This window comes from Balaenoptera ricei, chromosome 13 (assembly GCF_028023285.1).
Source record: "Balaenoptera ricei isolate mBalRic1 chromosome 13, mBalRic1.hap2, whole genome shotgun sequence".
In the NCBI taxonomy this organism is placed as follows: Eukaryota; Metazoa; Chordata; class Mammalia; order Artiodactyla; family Balaenopteridae; genus Balaenoptera; species Balaenoptera ricei.
In genome coordinates, this window is record NC_082651.1 from 9,253,022 (window position 1) to 9,271,836 (window position 18,815).

General features: G+C 38.2%; 1 protein-coding gene across 4 annotated transcripts in view; it reads left to right on the forward strand.

Annotated features, from left to right (window-relative positions):
- MGAT4A (alpha-1,3-mannosyl-glycoprotein 4-beta-N-acetylglucosaminyltransferase A) overlaps positions 1–18,815 on the forward strand; it is a 135,117-nt gene extending 116,302 nt beyond the window's left edge. For all 4 annotated transcript variants that reach the window (XM_059942681.1, XM_059942680.1, XM_059942679.1 and 1 more), the window contains exons 9-16: positions 2,868–2,982; positions 4,106–4,236; positions 7,625–7,732; positions 7,844–8,037; positions 9,870–9,948; positions 10,623–10,689; positions 18,200–18,312; positions 18,442–18,815. In XM_059942681.1, the coding sequence (XP_059798664.1) occupies positions 2,868–2,982; positions 4,106–4,236; positions 7,625–7,732; positions 7,844–8,037; positions 9,870–9,948; positions 10,623–10,689; positions 18,200–18,312; positions 18,442–18,468 (834 nt within the window). In that variant the 3' untranslated portion in view covers positions 18,469–18,815. The remainder of the gene's footprint in view (positions 1–2,867; positions 2,983–4,105; positions 4,237–7,624; positions 7,733–7,843; positions 8,038–9,869; positions 9,949–10,622; positions 10,690–18,199; positions 18,313–18,441) is intronic.

Below are 18,815 nucleotides of genomic sequence, written 5' to 3' on the forward strand. Positions count from 1 at the left end.
AGTTGCGGTGAGCAGGGGCTACTCTTCGTTGTGATGTGCGGGCTTCTCATTGCGGTGGCTTCTCTCGTTGCGGAGCACGGGCTCTAGGCGCGCGGGCTTCAGTAGTTGTGGCTCGTGGGCTCTAGAGCGCGTGGGCTCAGTAGTTGTGGCTCACGAGCTTAGTTGCTCCGCGGCATGTGGGATGTTCCCGGACCAGGGCTGGAACCTGTGTCCCCTGCATTGGCAGGCAGATTCCTAACCACTGTGCCACCAGGGAGGTCCCTATATAGCATTCTTGAAATGACAAAATTATGGAGATGGAGAACACTCTTGGTTACCAGCGGCTAGGAAGGGGGGAGAGGAGGAAGGTGGCTGAGGATGTCAAGGGTAGCATGAGAGTCCCTGTGACGGAACTGATCTGTGTCCTAGCTCTACTGGTGCTCCTGCACATGTACACGTGTTAAGATTGCATGGAGCTAAACACACAGACACACAACTACACACAGCTGAGTGCATGTAAAACTGGTGAAATTAGAATAACGTGGTTGAATTGTATCAGAGTCAATTTCCTGGTAGTGATATTGTGCTGTAATTATATTGGAGGATATATATTGCGGGTATGTTGGGTCTCTGTATTATTTTTTATAGCTGCATATGAATCTACAGTTATCTTTAAAAGTTTTATAAAAAGTGAAGTTGTTTGATGAGGTGTGAGAGTGGAACAAAGCAATTTTTCTAATTGAATATAAAAAATGTAAATTTTCTGTGGTAACCAAATTTAGTGTACTAAATTTTAAGTAGGCATTTAATTATTTCACCTACACTTCTGTATATTTAAATCAGTCCCAAGCTTGTTTTTGGTTTTTTTTTTTAAATTGGGGTATAGTTGCTTTACAATGTTGTGTTAGCTTCTGCTATACAACGAAGTGAATCAACTATATGTGTACATATATTCCCTCCCTCTTGGACTTCCCTCCCACACTCCCCCATCCCACCCATCTAGGTCACCACAGAGCACCAAACTGAGCTCCCTGTGCTATATAGCAGGTTCCCACTAGCTATCTGTTTTACACATGGTATATATGTCAATCCCAATCTCCCAATTCATCCCATCCCCGCTCCCCCCCCACCCCGTGTCCACACGTGTGTTCCCTACGTCTGCGTCTCTATTCCAAGCTTGTTTTTTAATCTACTTATTGGAAAAACTTGGAAGTACCTTGTACCGGGGGTCATCTTTCCTTTGGGCGTCCACAGCCAATGTTTGCGTGTGAGTGTGGGCATCTCTTCTTTGGGAAAGCAAGGTTAGGTGCCAGCGGGGCTTTGTGCTTTGTCTGGTTTTCCCTCTGGCTTCCCTACAAGCTCTGAGGGTGTAAAACTTGTCTTTTCTGTTCACTGGTGGGTTCCCAGGGTTTAGTACTGTGTCTGGAACATAATCAAAGCTCAGTAAATATTGGGTGAGTCAAAATCGTACCTTTCCAAATATTGCTACTGTTTCTTCACAGATAGGAAGAAAGCTTATAGGACTTAAACACATGAAAAAAATCTAAATACTAAAATAAGTGAAAATTACTTGACTTGCAGATAACTAGAAATGATAATGTGTCATTAAGAAAAGGAAGCATTTTCTTAGGATATTAAAATCATCAGTGGAAAAGAATATTAAAAAATAATGTATATATGTAAAAAAAAATCATCTTATCACTTTAAAATTTTATGAAAGGAGATTTGGGGAGGAAGTCTGCAGATACTCATGATCCCTGGTCTCTGTCAACTCCCTGTTGAACTGGTAAACATTCCAGTAACACATGTGGTGATGGCAGAGCACATGGGGTTAACTGGCACTCTTGAGTTGCTACAGCTTCTTAAGTATTTTGAAGATGTCTTTTAAAATATAAAAAGACAGCTTTTAGGAACCCATCCCACAGAAATGAATAGCACTGATATGAAGTGTAAGCATTGTTTGCATTGACAAAGAATGAGAAACAACCAGGGTGTCTGCCTGTGAGCAGGTGAATGATTTGTCCATCGATCCCAGGGAATAGTATGAATCTGCTAGAGAGAATGCTTTAAATATATACTTTTTAACCTGGAAAGATATTCATGATATATTAAGAGAAAAAAGCCAGTTTCATAATGTGATCCCTTTTTAATAAAAATGTAAAGGTGGTGGGAACCTTGAGGTAGGTATGGGTCTACCTGTGCTGTATGCCCATATTGAAGGTGTCCAGTGGGTGCACACCCAACCTTGAACATTGGTCACTTCTACTAGCACGGTGGAGGGCAGAGAAGGAGAGCTGCTAGCTATTTTCTTTTTTTGACTTGTTACATGTATTATGTAAAAAGCAAAAAAAAAAAAAAAAAATTAAAAGGCCTATAAAATTCTTTTCCTTTGAAAAGAAAACAGGATAGTGTGAAATCATGTTGGGAGCCATAAAAGGACCAAAAGGAGTAATTCATGGAGTGGTTTTGTTATTTCCCATGGTAAGGGAGTGGTTTTGTTGACTTGCTATGTGCATCTGCCATTTTATTTTCCTTGCTTTCTTTTAATAAAATGTATTTTTATTTTAGTTATTTTTTATAATTTTTCCTTTTTGTTTTATCATTATTATTATTATTATATATTTTTTGGCAGCACCATGTGGCATGTGGGATCTTAGTTCCCCGACCAGGGATGGAACCCGTGCCCCCTGCATTGGGAGCATGGAGTCTTAACCACTGGACTTCCAGGAAAGTCCTGAAATTTATTTTTATATTTTCATCATTTTTGACCATTGTTTCCTTGATTGTCATTATAAAAGTGTGCTTGAGTTTTTCCATAGTAAAGAATGTCCTCTTTAGATCTTCCTTCTCTTTCTGATTTATTAATATGATTGTTCAACTTTCTTTAGCTTGAAGATGATATTATTGTCAAACAGAATTACTTTAACACCATAAAAAATTTTGCAGTTCAACTTTCTTCTGAGGAATGGATGATACTTGAGTTCTCCCAGCTGGGCTTCATTGGTAAGAAAAGTTTTAGATTTATTTACTTTTCAGAAATAACTGTGACTTAGAATCTTAGACTATTTTTTTTTTTTTTTACCTTAAAGTTGTCTTTTTTCCTCTGGAAATGGATTGCTTTTGAGAAAATTTAATTTCGGTAAACTTCTGTGTATAAAATGTTGAAAGTCAACCCAAAACGGTATTTGGAGCGTTCTAAGATGGTAATATTTACTCTGGAGCTGTGCAAGGCAGCCCTACTGGCTTTTCATGTCCACAGAGAGCCAACCACTGTCCTGGGGAGCATGTCTCGTTCCTTCTTCTCAGACACTTCAAGTTCCTGTTTTAAAGCCCAGAGCTTTTGCAAGATTGGGATTCTTTTAAGAAGAGTCCTGCACTAGTGGTTTTCTAATAGGAATTCCTGGTATTTGACATAGTACATGAAGTTCTTGTTCAGTCATTAATTTGTATTCATGTGTTGCTTTCATGGACTAGTAAGGGTACTTATTTTTAACGTTTTTTTTCATTAAAATTCCTAAAGTATCCAACTAGAGAGAATATGTTTAAAGTTGAAGGTTGAAGGAAATTTATAGGTCTTAAAAAACACCCCAGAGTGTAACATTTCACTTCCTCTAATGCTTTAAATCTGTAAGTATTAGAGGCTGGGGCTTTGATCTTGTTGATCATTTATCTCAAAACTTAATTTAAGACTCAAAAAACATCTTTATTTGTGAAGGTTTCAGTGAAGACAAAATCAGGAGTCCTTGTTTTTTGCTTTTATTGATTTAGTTAATTTTTTTTTTTACTTAAACCTCTTAAGTTCCTTTTTTATGGGAAGAATGAATTTTAATAAGACATGAAGGAAAAATCTCCAGCTTGCTTCTTGAATCCTTTGAACTAGTAGTTGTATGATAGATTTTGTAATGGAGAAAGTTAGGAGTTCAGTACCTACTTCTGTTTATACTCAGGTGACAACTAAACTTAGCTAAAGCAAGTTTGTTTTTGATAAGAGGTGGGGAAATTATTGATAATGATTTATAGGTGAAAGCACAAGCTTTAGTGTATTTGTTGTACGGATTTCACTCATTTAAGCCATTTTGATGCTTGGCTTCTTTATTACAGTTACTGATTGGGAATATCTTTTCAGGTAAAATGTTTCAAGCGCCAGACCTCACTCTAATTGTGGAATTCATATTTATGTTCTATAAGGAGAAACCCATTGATTGGCTCTTGGACCATATTCTGTGGGTGAAAGTCTGCAACCCTGAAAAAGATGCAGTAAGTTAATTTCTTATGTGAGTGGAAGAGGCTTCTTTTATGTTTTTAGTGAAAGTGATGACTCTTAGGGAACCAGATGTTGTAAACGAACAGTTAAATAGGTAGCTGAAAGAAAACAGTGTTTCCACTTACCAGTGTAAGTGCTTGCCTTCTTTCTAGAACTACAAGAAGTTCCTGTTCTGGAGGGACTTTTAAGTCAGTGAAGCGCACCTTTCTTTAAATTGCTGATGAATGTTTATTGTGTCTTGAGGCTGTGGTGTTTCCTTGCTGTTGGCCATATCTGTCCTGTGGCGGTGGGGGAGGGTGGGGGTGGGGTTGTTTTGGTTTTCTTCACATCCTCTGTCAGCTTTCTTTTTTCAAATACTTTGGGGACAATATCGGACCCCAGCACACCTGGATATAAGGAATAGAATGGAAGTCATATTTTATACCAAAACAATGACAAGTCAAAAGTGTGCCTTTTTTGTATTGTGTTACTTGTAAGAAGCCAATGTTCATGCTGATATGCTGGCCTTTGGGATGTTGGTGACAGGTAAGTAAGTAAACAATGATTTTTGCTTGGACTATTCAAATATTAAGTTATCTCCATTGAAATCTTATTGTAAAAGGTAAATTAATATGTTCTTCTTGTCTAATTTGAATTGTATCTCTGGAAAATTTTTTTAAATTATTGGCTGTAAGCATAAAATATGAATGTACACATTCTTAAAAGTGAATGAGTCACTTTGACATGTAATAACAAGGAAATCTTTATTATACGCGTATGTCATTATAGTGTTGACCTATTTGCACAAATAAACATTTAATTTGATTTCATGACCTTATATTCCCTAGAACAGTTTGATCATCCTATCTGCCAGTTAGTTTTTAGGGCACCCTCTTCAGGTGTCCATAAGCTATTGCTTTCTCTCTCTCTCTTTTAAAAATAACCACTTTCTTAGAGCAAATCACGGTGTGTAGCGAAATAGCAGAGTACCAGCTTTCCAACAATGACTGAACATATAAATCGATTCGATCAACTCATTTTTATGATGTAAGCCCTTACGTGTATTTTCTTTGTGATTTACAGGTATTTTTATTGTAGGACACAGAACAATTCACGTCATCTTTACATTTGTACAACACACTTGCCTTTAATTGGTCCTGTGCAGTTTTATCTAATATGGTGGTTAGGTTCTTTTTTTTTTTAAACTTTATTTATTTATTTATTTATTTATGGCTGTGTTGGGTCTTCGTTTCTGTGCAAGGGCTTTCTCTAGTTGTGGCGAGCGGGGGCCACTCTTCATCGCGGTGCGCGGGCCTCTCACTGTCGCGGCCTCTCTTGTTGCGGAGCACAGGCTCCAGACGCGCAGGCTCAGTAGTTGTGGCTCACGGGCCTAGGTTGCTCCGTGGCACGTGGGATCTTCCCAGACCAGGGCTCGAACCCGTGTCCCCTGCATTGGCAGGCAGACTCTCAACCACTGCGCCACCAGGGAAGCCCGGTGGTTAGGTTCTTAAGTGAGCTTGTGAGGTGAAAATCTCTGAAAGTAAAAATTAAAACCATGAAGACACATTCTTTCACCCTTCTTTCTATGGCCCGTAATTTTTCAGCTGCTTCCACTAGGATGTCATGGAAGCTGTCACCACATACTTGCTGGCTCCAGAATCACATCCCTTTGACAGTGGTCTGGGAGACCCTTCCATTCACACTTATTTCACTGAGCATAATACCCTCAAGGTTCATCCATGTTGTTGCAAATGGAAAGATTTCATCTTCTATATGTTTGAGTAGTATTCCTGTGTGTCTGTGTGTGTGTGTCTGTGTGTGTGTGTGTGTGTGTACACAGCACATCTTTATCGATTCATCTGTTGATGGGTACTTAGGTTGTTTCCATATCGTGGCTATTGTAAATAATGTTGTGATGAACATAGGGGTACATGTATCTTTTCTGATTAGTGTTTTCGTGTTCTTTGGATAAATACCCAGAAGTGGGATTGCTGGGTCATATATGGTACTTCCTAGTTTTTTGAGGAATCTCCATACTGTTTTCCACAGTGGCTGTACCAGTTTACATTCCCACCAATAGTACCAAGCAAAAACAAACACGTAGTTACAAGAACAGAGTAGTGGTTACCAGAGGGGATGGGGCAGGGGCTGAGTGCGGGGGTGAAATGGGTAAAGGGGGTCAACTGTATGGTGAAGAATGGAAACTGACTTGGTGGTGAGAACACTGTAGTGTATACAGAAGTAGAAGTATAATGTTGTGTATTTGGAACTTATATAATGTTATAAACCAATGTTACTTTAAAAAAAAAAAAAAGCATTCACACATTCTTCCAAAGGTGTATGGACCTGCTTTGACTCTTCGGGCCCGAATGTGTCATTCCTTGCCTGTGTGTTGAGTGGCGGGCTCGGTCTCAGGCACTGCAGCTTCTCCTCCTCTCTCCCCTCCACCATCCCACCTCCCCTCTCCTCCCTCCTCCCACCTCCCCTCTCCTCCCTCCTCCCCTGTCCTCTCCCTCCCTTACCTTCCCTCTCCTTCCACTTGAGTGTTTTATTTGTGTAAATAAAGTATACAATTTCATCTCTACTCTCCTGTTAGCAATAACGCTAATGAAGTTAAACCTCTTGAGAAAAATTTGGCATTTTCACACCCAGGAAATAACTGGAGGTCTTTCAAAGTGGAAATGTCTTATACATTTGTCTTCTTCAGTATGTTCTTGGCCCAAAGCTTATAAAAGTCATTGAAAATGGAAAGGGTTTATAAAAGCATGACAAGGTAGCCGTGGCTGTCCTGAAGCACTGAGCTAATGAATGCGCGAGAGCCCTGCCGGGGCCGTAGGTCCCACACGCCATGATCACACGAGAGCTGGTTATAATCGAAAATCTGGGCCATGGGGCACTTAGAGCTGAAACATAGGTGTCCCCCAACTGTGCTGAGCTGGATTTGTCTGTTTTGATGTTGTTTCCTTGCTTGTGGTCCACTTACTGCCTCACATTTTCAGATTGCTTTCATGCAACAAAATGTGCTTTTTCTTATCTGCAAATTCTTCATTATATTATCCACTTAAAGGTATTTTGTGTATTTGAACCAAACCTCTAGAGTTTGTGCATTTTAACATTAAAAGTCAAATCTATATTGACCTATTTTGAAAGGTGGTTGAAATTAACTCCTTAACTCTTCCCTTGGAAGTGCTTATTTTTAATTTCCGCATCGGGTCTGTTTATCAAGTAGGTAGCAAATCTATTAATGCCTCAAAGAGGACCCTAAAAAAACATGATTTGGAATTATGAGATGAAGTTGGATTTTCTTTTCAATATTTACCCTTCTAAAGGGCTTCTCATCTTTCAGAGGAGGACAAGATTTCACTTTATAATGTAACACTAACGTTCCCGTTTAATATTTAGAAACATTGTGATCGACAGAAAGCAAATCTGCGGATCCGCTTCAGACCTTCCCTTTTCCAACATGTGGGTCTGCATTCTTCACTAACAGGAAAAATTCAGAAACTCACGGTTGGTGATTTAATTTTTTCTCATGCACAGACAATTTGTTATCTACTGTATAATCCTTGTTCTTCTTAAGTATAAATGAGCCGTATGTTGTTAATATGTCTTTCCTCCTAGGATAAAGATTACATGAAACCATTACTTCTTAAAATCCATGTAAACCCCCCTGCAGAGGTATCTACTTCTCTGAAGGTCTACCAAGGACATACACTGGAGAAAACTTATATGGGGGAGGATTTCTTCTGGGCTATAACTCCAGTAGCTGGAGACTACATCCTGTTTAAATTTGACAAGCCAGTCAATGTGGAAAGGTAGGTCATTATTGAAATATAATTTGGTCTTACAATTCAGACCTCTTATTCATAATGTGATTTATGATGGAATTTTTGGTGTATATAACATATGTGAGCAGTCAATGAGTCCTAAATGTTGGATTATAAAGTACATTTTGTGTAACTCAGTAACAGTATGGGTATGTTGCTTACAGATATAATATCAGCATTTAGTATGTTTGATAAATTCTATTGGTATTTCTGAATGTATATTTAGTATAGATTTTTAATACTTTTATGTAGAACTCTCCCTCAGAATCCCAAATTAGTTTTCACGTCCTTATCCTAGAATATCCCTTAAGATTTGACTGTGAGCTAGTGGATGGCCCAGCAATTTGGTTCAAATGATAAATTTGACAGACTATGACTATTCCTATTCAGTGCTTTTGTAAGTGCTGGAAGTGCAAGTGCTTTTAGTACACCATGGAGGAATTTAAAACCCTTTTATGTGTTTCAGCATTTCTGTTCACTTTACAAAATTTGGGACTTTTTCTCCCCATTTTTTACTTAACAGTCACAATTCCTTCAATCTTTCCTCAGTTTTGGGTATGTTCCCCACACTGTCTGTGGCATACTTCCCTGTAATCCCCAGAATGTGATGTTATGTGTTCTTCTTTGAAGGCCATTTGGTTTTTAGAATCTGCCAAAAATAATTTGGAATAATTCTGTTTAAGGTGGTCAAAAACAATGCATAGCTACATGAAATGCTATTAATTTTCTTTTGTTACTCTAAACTGATTCTAAAGAGGAATTTAAGTGTAAAAATGTTATAAGCAATGGGAAGATCACTGGCAAGACATATTAGAATACTTTTGAGTAATATTTTGCACCTATATGAGTATATAATATTGGTTTTGTTGTTACTTAATGCTCATTTTTATACTGTGTAGTGGAGCTCTGCCCTGTGAGGTATTGTTCACCACACTTGAGTCCTCATAGAATTAGAAATAGCACTCTTCTTTCACCTCAACAAGAATAGCCTCAAACCACATTTATGGGTTTATTTTCAGAAAATAAAAATAATTCCATCAAAGAATCTGCTAAAGAGCTCATATATTAGAGATGAAACTTAGTAACAACAAATACACTTACAATAAACCTCTGTAAAATGATATTTGTTATGCCCCTACTGAGGGCACTTTTCTAGCGAAACACAATTCTTCTAAAATGACAGTATATATGAATTTTCCTGGAGTCCATGCATAGACCCACCCTTCCTAGGACAGAGAAAAGGGATCATTTGATTTTCACCATAACTTACTTGCTGAGAGGGGAAAAAGCAGAAGTTGTATTTATTAATACAGAAGTGAAGTGTTAGGAAAAATATTCTCTGTGTAACATATGTATGTATTCATTATACAAAAATTTTAAGGTGTGAAGAATGAGGAAAAAAAATCATAACCCCAAGGATACCATTATGACCATATTGACACTTTTTTTTTCTTGGTAACTGTGTGCACTTTCTACTTTGAGATTGTGGTCTACATGTAATTTTATATCATATATTATCCAATATACTCTGTCATAAGTGATTCACAAGCATTTTAATGGCTGCATCAACAGCAACAAAACACTGCCATCTTTTTTTTTTTTTGTCAAGTACATTATTGTTATGCAGCAAACATGCCCCTCTGATAGAGGAGTTATTGCATCCCCCTTAGGTTTTAATTTCCCTGCAACTGTTCAGAACATATGATGTGCAGCCACTACAAACTTCAGCGTCGTCGACCTTATTCTGAGGTAAGGCCCCCTTCTGAACCTTTGTCAAGGATAGTCTGACTATATTTTTATTTTTATGCTTGTCTTTTCAGTTATTTGTTCCATAGTGGCAACCAGGAACACCCAGGGGATATTCTGCTCAACACAACTGTAGAAGTTTTGCCTTTAAAGGTATGACTATTTTTTCCCCTAAATTTTCCTTGGGAACTAATATTAATAGACCTGATTTGAGGCTATTCCTGTTTATGAAAGAAATTCTCATGATGGCAGGACCTTAGTGGTGAGTAATACCAACTTCTTTTGGCAATATGGAACACCTGGTATATTGTCCCGTTTGCCTTCATAGAAAGAGCCTTTATTTTGTTTCCTGTTGGAAAGTAACTTGGACATTTGTACTGGGAAAATAAATGAATCATTATTTTACTTTAATGTTTACTTGCTGTTTGTATTTTGAGTCCCGAAATACCATGCAGTTTTAATGCCTGTTGAATAATGTAGAAAATTAATTTATTGGTCTCTAAGGAATGCTTAATTTCTTTCAAGTTAACACACAGTTCTTTACTTCTGTATATTTTTAATAGAAAACAGCATTCTATTAAATTGATTTAAACTGGAAATTAATTAAAATTAAAAATTTCTAGCCAACAGTATATTATATACAGATTCAGATGGAGCACTTATACTGATTGATAAGCCTTTTAAGGTTCAAGACTGACATGGCATTTTCTCTTTTCAGAGATAGCTGTGCCACAGATGCCACTTTTATATTTATTAAGATATATTAATAGCCTAGATTTGTTTTAAATAGAAGTAATTATTTATAAGATGTTTTTGTTCTATTTTAGAGTGAAGGTTTGGAAATCAGCAAAGAAACCAAAGACAAACGATTAGAAGATGGTTATTTCAGAATAGGTAATACCTACTTTAAACTAGTAAAATATCCTTTACTTTTTTGGACTTAGTCCTGAAGTAATTTTAAGTTCTTTTCAGATATTAAGCAGCTTCAGGATTATAAATACCAGTGTACTCTTTTACCTGTTCTCTGTGTTCTAGTACATACTTTTATTATTATCTTGACCCAACTAGGGTTTCAGATCAAAGGTTCATCTCCTGGTTCCTCTTTCTCTCTTCATCTGCTGCTTCACTGTTGTCACTGGTAGATAATCCGCCTTCAGCTGCCTTCTGCAGTCTCGTACTGGATGATCTTAGCTGGCTACTCTCATGATCCCAGCAATATCCGTATGCCAGAGTCTGAGCCTTTAGCCCTGCCTCCCTCCTGAGCTTTAGATCTGTACTGAGATGCCAGCTGACAAACTACGTGGAGGCCACGTAGCCATCTACCCGGAGCGTCTGTAATATGGACATTTCATCATTGGTCACCGTGGTTTGTGCTGTCACGATTCATCTAGCTGCCTGAGTCTAACCTTGGGAGACACTCTGAAACCCCGCACCCACCTTCACTGTCCATTAGCATAAAATGTCTATTTGTGTCTGAATGTGCATTCACCCTACTGCAGCGATACTCTGCCACTGTTTCCGAGCCAGTCCACCGAGCCGCTGGTAGCTCCCTTGCCAAACCTAAATGCTGTATTAACCTGGCTGAAAACCTTAATGACCTTCCGTGATCAGATTCCTTAGCTCCCACCCACTTTCGTATCTTGTTACTTTCCTCTTATGCTTCATCTCTCCAGTTCTAAGATGTGTTCCTCTAATGCCCCGTGCTCCCAGCCGTGTCTCTGTCCACTTTCCCCGCCTGAAATGATGGATTGATATTTCTCCTCCTGATGAACGCTTTCTCATCCTTTATTAACAAGTTTAGCTGCCTTCTCCTTGGCTCTTCTTACCACAGTGCATGCACCTGTTCTGTGTAATCACGTTTCGTAGCTCAGTTCTGTGCGCTCACCGTGGAAGGGGGAGGGGGCTTTGTTGCTCAAGCATCTCCTGTGATTAACGTAGGACCTGTCCTTTGATGGACATCAACTCAGTGGATGATTATATATTTTCTTTTACTTAAATTAATGCTTTGCCTATTGGTAGGCAGAAGAGATGATTGGGCAATTAATATTGTAGGTATACAGGACAGAGGCATTCTTATAACTCTCTCAAGCAGTTTTACGTTTGGTGAATGTCATTCAGTGTTTGCTACAAGGCTTGTACAGTCACCCTGACTAATTTCTGTATAGCTTAGTGGATAGATGAGTTTAATTATTTTCATATTTGGGTCATACTTTAGCCTACCCTAGAAATGTTTATAAGATTAGCTGCGTACACGAGACATTTATTAACCCTATTACCTATGAGTTATTAAATTTCTGAGAATGTTGTGTTCTAGGTTATGAAACTAGCATAGGAAATAGAGACATTTATATGATTGTCTCTGCAGTAATTTGAAGATAATGACCATCTAAAACATCAACTCATACATATTTAGAACTGGAAGAGAACTGATGGGTGATCAGACCTAGGACCTTGTGTAACAAAAGTGTGCATCAGAAACAAAAGCAGCTGATTTTTTTTCAAGTTCATATAAAAAATTCTGCTCCCTTAGGAAGTATGCTTTAGCTGAATGGCGTGTGAGGGGCTCTGCAGACCTTTCTCTAGTGAGACAGCCATAACTGGTGAAAGGTATTTTATTAGAAAAGTACAGCAAATAGAGAAACATTAACTCTTAAAGTCTGAATCTCAGTAACAGCATTAAGAGTCTGTGGCATTGGAGCCCTGACCTGCTCATTACACACGCTGGCCAAGCTCAGTGACTCGGAAGCTCTACTCTGCATGTCCAGCCAAAAACACAGACTCCCTCTCCCACCAGCCCCCACTCCAGGGCTGCGGTATCTCACCAAGAAGGGCAGACCACCAGCATCTGTCACCTCCCCAGCTCCCTGTTACAGAAGCTCTGTTCCAGACATGAGCAGCTTAGAAATCTGAGGCTCCTTTCCTCCACCTAACTTCCATTCATCGGGCGAACCTTTGCTGCAGGCACGGCAGGGTGAGAATCCTTGGCCCTGATCACCTCCCCCAGCCCACTGGTCCCCGCACACTGGGAGAGGTCAGCCAGGACACGAAGGGCTACTGCTACAACCCCGTGCTCTGCTTGTAAAGCAGGGGTGTCACTTTAGCAGGGAGGTGGGCTGCTGTCCCTGCCAGGGGTCCTGAGCAGTGGTGCAGAGATTTTCTCCAGGGGAGAGGCAGGCCATCAGAGAGCTCTGTAGCGCACCCTAAGGGGACTGCCTTACTTGAAACAGAACTTGGGGAAGTTCAAGCCCAAGGGCGCTGTGGAATATGATGGAGATTTTGGTGGTAAACAGTTAGGAGGAGACTGGTAGCTACATTCAAGCTAAACCGTAGCCCATCCAGAAATTTGACAGAGAGAACCAGAGAAAGAGGTAGCTAAGAAGAGCACTCTTGGGTGGGACAAGCCACAAAGACTGGCGCTACAAAGGGGCCTGGATTCAATAGGATCAGACTTTGCAGCAACTTATGCCCAAAGGCATTGTCGGAAACAGTAGACAACGAGCTGGCAATTAGTAGAGACCTGATGGGTGAAGGTGGGGTTGGCTTGATGGGTGTGGCATGGTAACTAAGGACAGTCCTGTGAAAGAAATACCAGATTTATTAGTAGGTTAAAATTATGAGACAGCAGAAGAAGAGCCTTTCACAGAGAAACACTGGAAGAAGGAATGGACCACCGTCTGGGTAGCAGAAGGGCGTCCACGGAGGGCATGACCTTGGAAGTCCCTCCTAATGCCAGGGTTTGGGGATTCCAGTCACTCTTTAGTCATTTCCTCTTTCATTTTCCCCTTCTTTTTTATCTTTTAATGCTTACCTACCAGACCATTGGGTTAAGGACAAAAGTTAAATTTGTTGTTTGTAAAGTTAATACATGTACATGGTACCAAATACAAATTTAAGAGGGTAAACTTGTCTCCTTCCCTCTCCTTTCCCCTCCTACCTGGTGCTTCCCAGAGGCAATTGCTATAATGATTTGTATTCTTCTAGAAGTATCTATTCATAAATAAAAATATTTGAGTATATTCTTCAAAAACACACAATCACACATAAATGGTAATATACTCTACAACCTTGTTCTACATCTTGTTTTTTCACTGAACAAAATACATATGTGCATATGGAAGATGAACATTTTTTAAAAATTGTAAATATTTCAGATGCACAAAAAGATACAACTAATAATGTAATGAATATCAGTGTATGCAGCTTAAGATTTGCCCGTTCAGTTGCTCTTTCCTAATTATCTTCTTTCCCCACCCACCCAAGGGTAACTACTATCCTAAATTTTGTGGTTACCATTTCCATGTATGCTTTTACTACATATGTGTGATATATCCCTGAATAAAGCAGTCTTATTTTGCTTGTTTTGAAATTTGATATGAATGATGACATTCTGTAGTCTACAGTTTGCTTTTTTCTCTCACCATTGTGATATTCAACCATGTGGATGTGTGTATCTATGGCTCATTCATTTTCATTGCTGTATAGATCTCCATGGATGAATATATTGCTGTCTGTTCTGTTTGGTCATAAAGTTTGTTCCATCTTTTTGCTGGCCTGAACACTTAGGCACATGTATGAGAGTTTCTCTACAATGTATTCTTAGGAATGGAAGTAAGTCACAACTGCATTATCTACAACTTTACTTCGTTCTTTCTGTTCTTTCTTCAATCTTTTAATGGGCTGCCTAATATTCCCTTGTATTAGCATATTGTAATTAAATTAGCCAGTCTCCTAATCATGGGCACTTAGATTGTTCACAATTTTTGCTGCAGTCTATATATGCTTTTTGCACATGTGAGAGTATATCTGCAGCATAAAATTGCTGGGTGAGAGTGTTTTAATGAGGCCAGTTATATAATTTGCTAATTATTTTTCTAATTAAATGAGCTCATCAGGTGACAGATTCAGATACATTATAAGTTAAAATGTTTCAAGCTCCACAGCATTTTTCAGCCCTGAATTCCCTTCCTAACTCAATATTAAATAATACTTTTGTAGCATACATTCCCTACCCCAGTCCAGCGCCAAATAATGACATACTTTTATGAAATAAGTATTAATTTTTTTTTAATAAAAACATTACTCTGGCAGTTCAAAAGTTGAATATTTCCTGTACAAATGAAAATGAACTTTCTCCAGTATGGTTTTTCAATTTGAATGGTATCTTATCTTACTATGAGCCTAGTCAATATATTTTAAGACTCTAGAATTGGCACATAATTTAACGGTTAGCTAACGACAGCCCATGGGCCAAATGTGGCCCACTGCTTGTTTTCTAATAGCCTGTGAGTGAAGAACGTAGAAATTTTTTTCATTGTTTATTTTCATTGTTAAATGGTTGAAAAAATAAGAATAGTGATATATTGCGACATGTAAAAACTAGAATATTCAAATTTCAGTGTCCATGAATAGAGTTTCTTTTAACACAGCTGTGCTCATTTGTTTATGTGTTGTCTGTGTGCTTTTATGCTACAACAGCAGAGATAAGTGAGCAGTTGCAAAAGAGATGGCGGTGGTGCTCTCAGTGCTTTGAATTGCTGCTCAGTGCACTACAGATAGCTTTGATGCATTATAATTCGACAGTGTTTAAAGTGCCACACACATAACTCTACTGTGACATTTTTAAAAAAATTACCAGTGATTACCCTTCATGTCAAAACAGGAAAAGTGGACTTTGAATGTTGTGCTTTTTAACACAGTGGAATATGGGTTGTTTTACAAAATTAGATGGCAGGTTATGTGGTTATTATGCAGTGACACAAGAGCTGTGCTAGAGAGTACGTTACCGCTACTAAGCACTCACAACAATATCCCCAACTCACAGGAAAGCAATGGTCAGAAAAATTAGAAGATTTAAAATATGATATCTCATCACTGAGAATTTCTTCACAAAAATAAAAGATTCAAATGACACTGTAACCAAAGTGAGTTTCAAACTGGCTCATGTGTTAGCCAAGCAAGAAAACCATTTACCAATGATGAGTTAATTAAATCATGTTTAACTACAGAGATATGTGTGCCCAGAAAATAAACTTATTTCGGACCATTAGGCTTTCAGCAATAACTATTGCTTGAGGAGTTGGGGACTTTGGGAACAATATCAGTAGTCAAAAAGCAATGCAAATTATTTGAGCAGTTTTCCTTGGCTCTTGGTGAGTTGACAGATATTACTGATACTGCCTAGTTGTTATTTGGAGTCAATGCCAGGTTTGAAGTGACTGAAGAATTGGTGTCTGAATAGTCTGTAGAGAACAAGTACAGGCAAGAATGTTTTCAAACCAGTTGAGAAAACACAAAGTTCGTACAAACTGAAGTGGAATCTGCTAGGATGTTTTACAGTGAATGGTGGTGAAAATACGTGTGGAGAAGAAGGCTTAGATGGACAGATTTACAAAGCTTGCAACAATGTAAGGTGTTTAAAGCCTATGGTTATGTTATTATTCATCAGCGGGTGCTTTACAGAGAGTATTTGAGTCTGTCGTATATCATTAATTTATTGAACCAGTAGTGTCGCCAGTGAACTTTACTTACTCTCATTGACTTCATCAACATCAGTTCTGTGAATTTTTGTCAGAAATAAGAACTGAATATCCTGACTTGCCCTGCCACACAGCAGTTCTGGGGCTTAGCAGTGATAAAATTTTATTGTGGTTTTTTTTTTTGGTTTTGTTTTGTTTTAGCTCTGAAATAAGATTGAAAATTTTCCAAGTGAGAACTGCCCTCAACCGCTATTATCTCTTTGAGAATTAGTTTTTGCTTCAGACTTGATAATGTTTCTTAATGAATTCAACCTAAAAGTACAAGACAAAGCAGTGCTTATGTGCAAAACTTATATTGCATTCAGGTCACTTTGATGACTATTAACGTTATTTGAACTGCAAGTAATAATATCAGGCTAATTGAGGAGCTTCCCCCAACCTTTGATTGAAAGTGATTCATCTGCAATGTAATGATGAGGCAGATATCAAAGAGAAGAATCTAATAGAATTTTACGCAGATACCTTCCAAGTCATGGACGTGCTCCATTAAAATCATGTGCTTGTGGATTAATAACAATATTTGCAGTATCTAGGCTGTGTGAAAGGAAGCATTCAAGATAAAATATATCAAATCTCATTTTAGATCCACATTAACAGATGAACATTTGCAATCGATTTCGATGATAAGGAACACTAACTTTGAATACCAGTTAATTTAAGTATTATCCCCCCATAAGGAATTACATGCTCCTTAGTATTAGCAGAAAAAAAACAACTTAGTTATTATATTTTGAATTTCATCAATAAAAATTAGTTTTCTCTTTTTCTGTACAAGTACCTGGATGATATTCTCAGATGCCTTCTTGACCCACAAATCCCCAAATATTTACTCTCTCTCCTTTTTAGGAAGTTTGCCTATCCCTGGCTTAGAGCAGTGCGGCTCAGAACAAACCATTTTCCTGTCACCTTTTCAGTAGCATTTTTGTTTTTCTTGCTGTTTCCTCACAGCAAGAAAAATTGAGTACTGAGCATGTTATCTTCTATAGAACTTCTTGGTCCTTATCCTTACAGGAGAGCTTTTTGAGCTTATCATTTATAATGGAGTTTTATGTTGGAACTGCCTTGAGGAGGTATCACATTTTAATTCCGTCTAGATGTGACCTTGGAAACTGCTCAAGGCCAACCGTGTGTGTTTTTTTTTGTTTTTGTTTTTTTTTTAAATTTTTTTACTTATTTGTTTATTTATTTATGGCTTGTGTTGGGTCTTTGTTTCTGTGCGAGGGCTTTCTCTAGTTGCAGCAAGCGGGGGCCACTCTTCATCGTGGTGCGCGGGCCTCTCACTATCGCGGCCTCTCTTGTTGCGGAGCACAGGCTCCAGACGCGCAGGCTCAGCAGTTGTGGCTCACGGGCCCAGTTGCTCCGTGGCATGTGGGATCTTCCCAGACCAGGGCTCGAACCCGTGTCCCCTGCATTGGCAGGCAGACTCTCAACCACTGCGCCACCAGGGAAGCCCCAACCGTGTGTTAAAGCACTGAAATTTGTTACTATTGACTTAATCCTCAAAGTGGTCAGACTGAAAGATGGTACAGAGTATATTTTGTAAGGTTTGTAAGTCACATTTTGCTAAAAACTTGTGTGTTAGTTGATGTAAGAACAAATATATTTGGTTTTTTTAAAATTTGCAATAAGAAAATGTATAGCTCTGCCTCTTTAAAAAGGTTGCTTCTAATGTTTTTAAGCATATACTACTTCATGAAACGTTTAAAAGTTGAATAAAGGTAGAAAGAAGGAAAAAAATTCACCCATGCTCTTTGTGTAAAAACATCCACTAGAAATATTTTGGTGTTTTCCTTCCCTGCTTTAAGTCAGTGATAATTTATGTGTGCTTGTTTCAGTCTACCCAATGAGTGTTGATTTTTACTTTGAAGGGAAATTTGAGAATGGTGTTGCAGAAGGAATGGTGGATCCCAACCTAAACCCCATCTCAGCATTCCGACTTTCAGTTATTCAGAATTCTGCTGTTTGGGCCATTCTTAATGAGGTAAGACAATATATTAAATCAGTGAAACTGCTTAGATTCTACATTTTTTACAGCATTTGGATTTCATAATTAAGACCTTTTTGGAATTGAAAATTGCCATTTCATGCTGTTCACTATCTTGTATTTCAGATTCATATTAAAAAAGTCACAAACTGACTATCTCCTAAGAAACCAACACATTTTTTTCCCTGTGAATTTGTTGATTAAAGATGGCTGAGCACGTACCTTTTTTTGGTAACTTGAATTCTACCTCTTGTGAAATCTACTGTAGATAAGATGATTGTCATTTCCACTTGGAAAATGAATCTTCCATGGATAATTGTATTCATTCAAACCTAAGCTGTCCTCCAGTTTTAACTTGACTCAGACATTTTACAGTTATGACAGCCTGTTAATATGACTTGTACTATTTTGGTATTATACTAATACATAAGAGTTGTACATATTGTTACATTCCTTAAAATTTGAGAAAAATTAATGTTAAATACATTTTATGAAGGGGG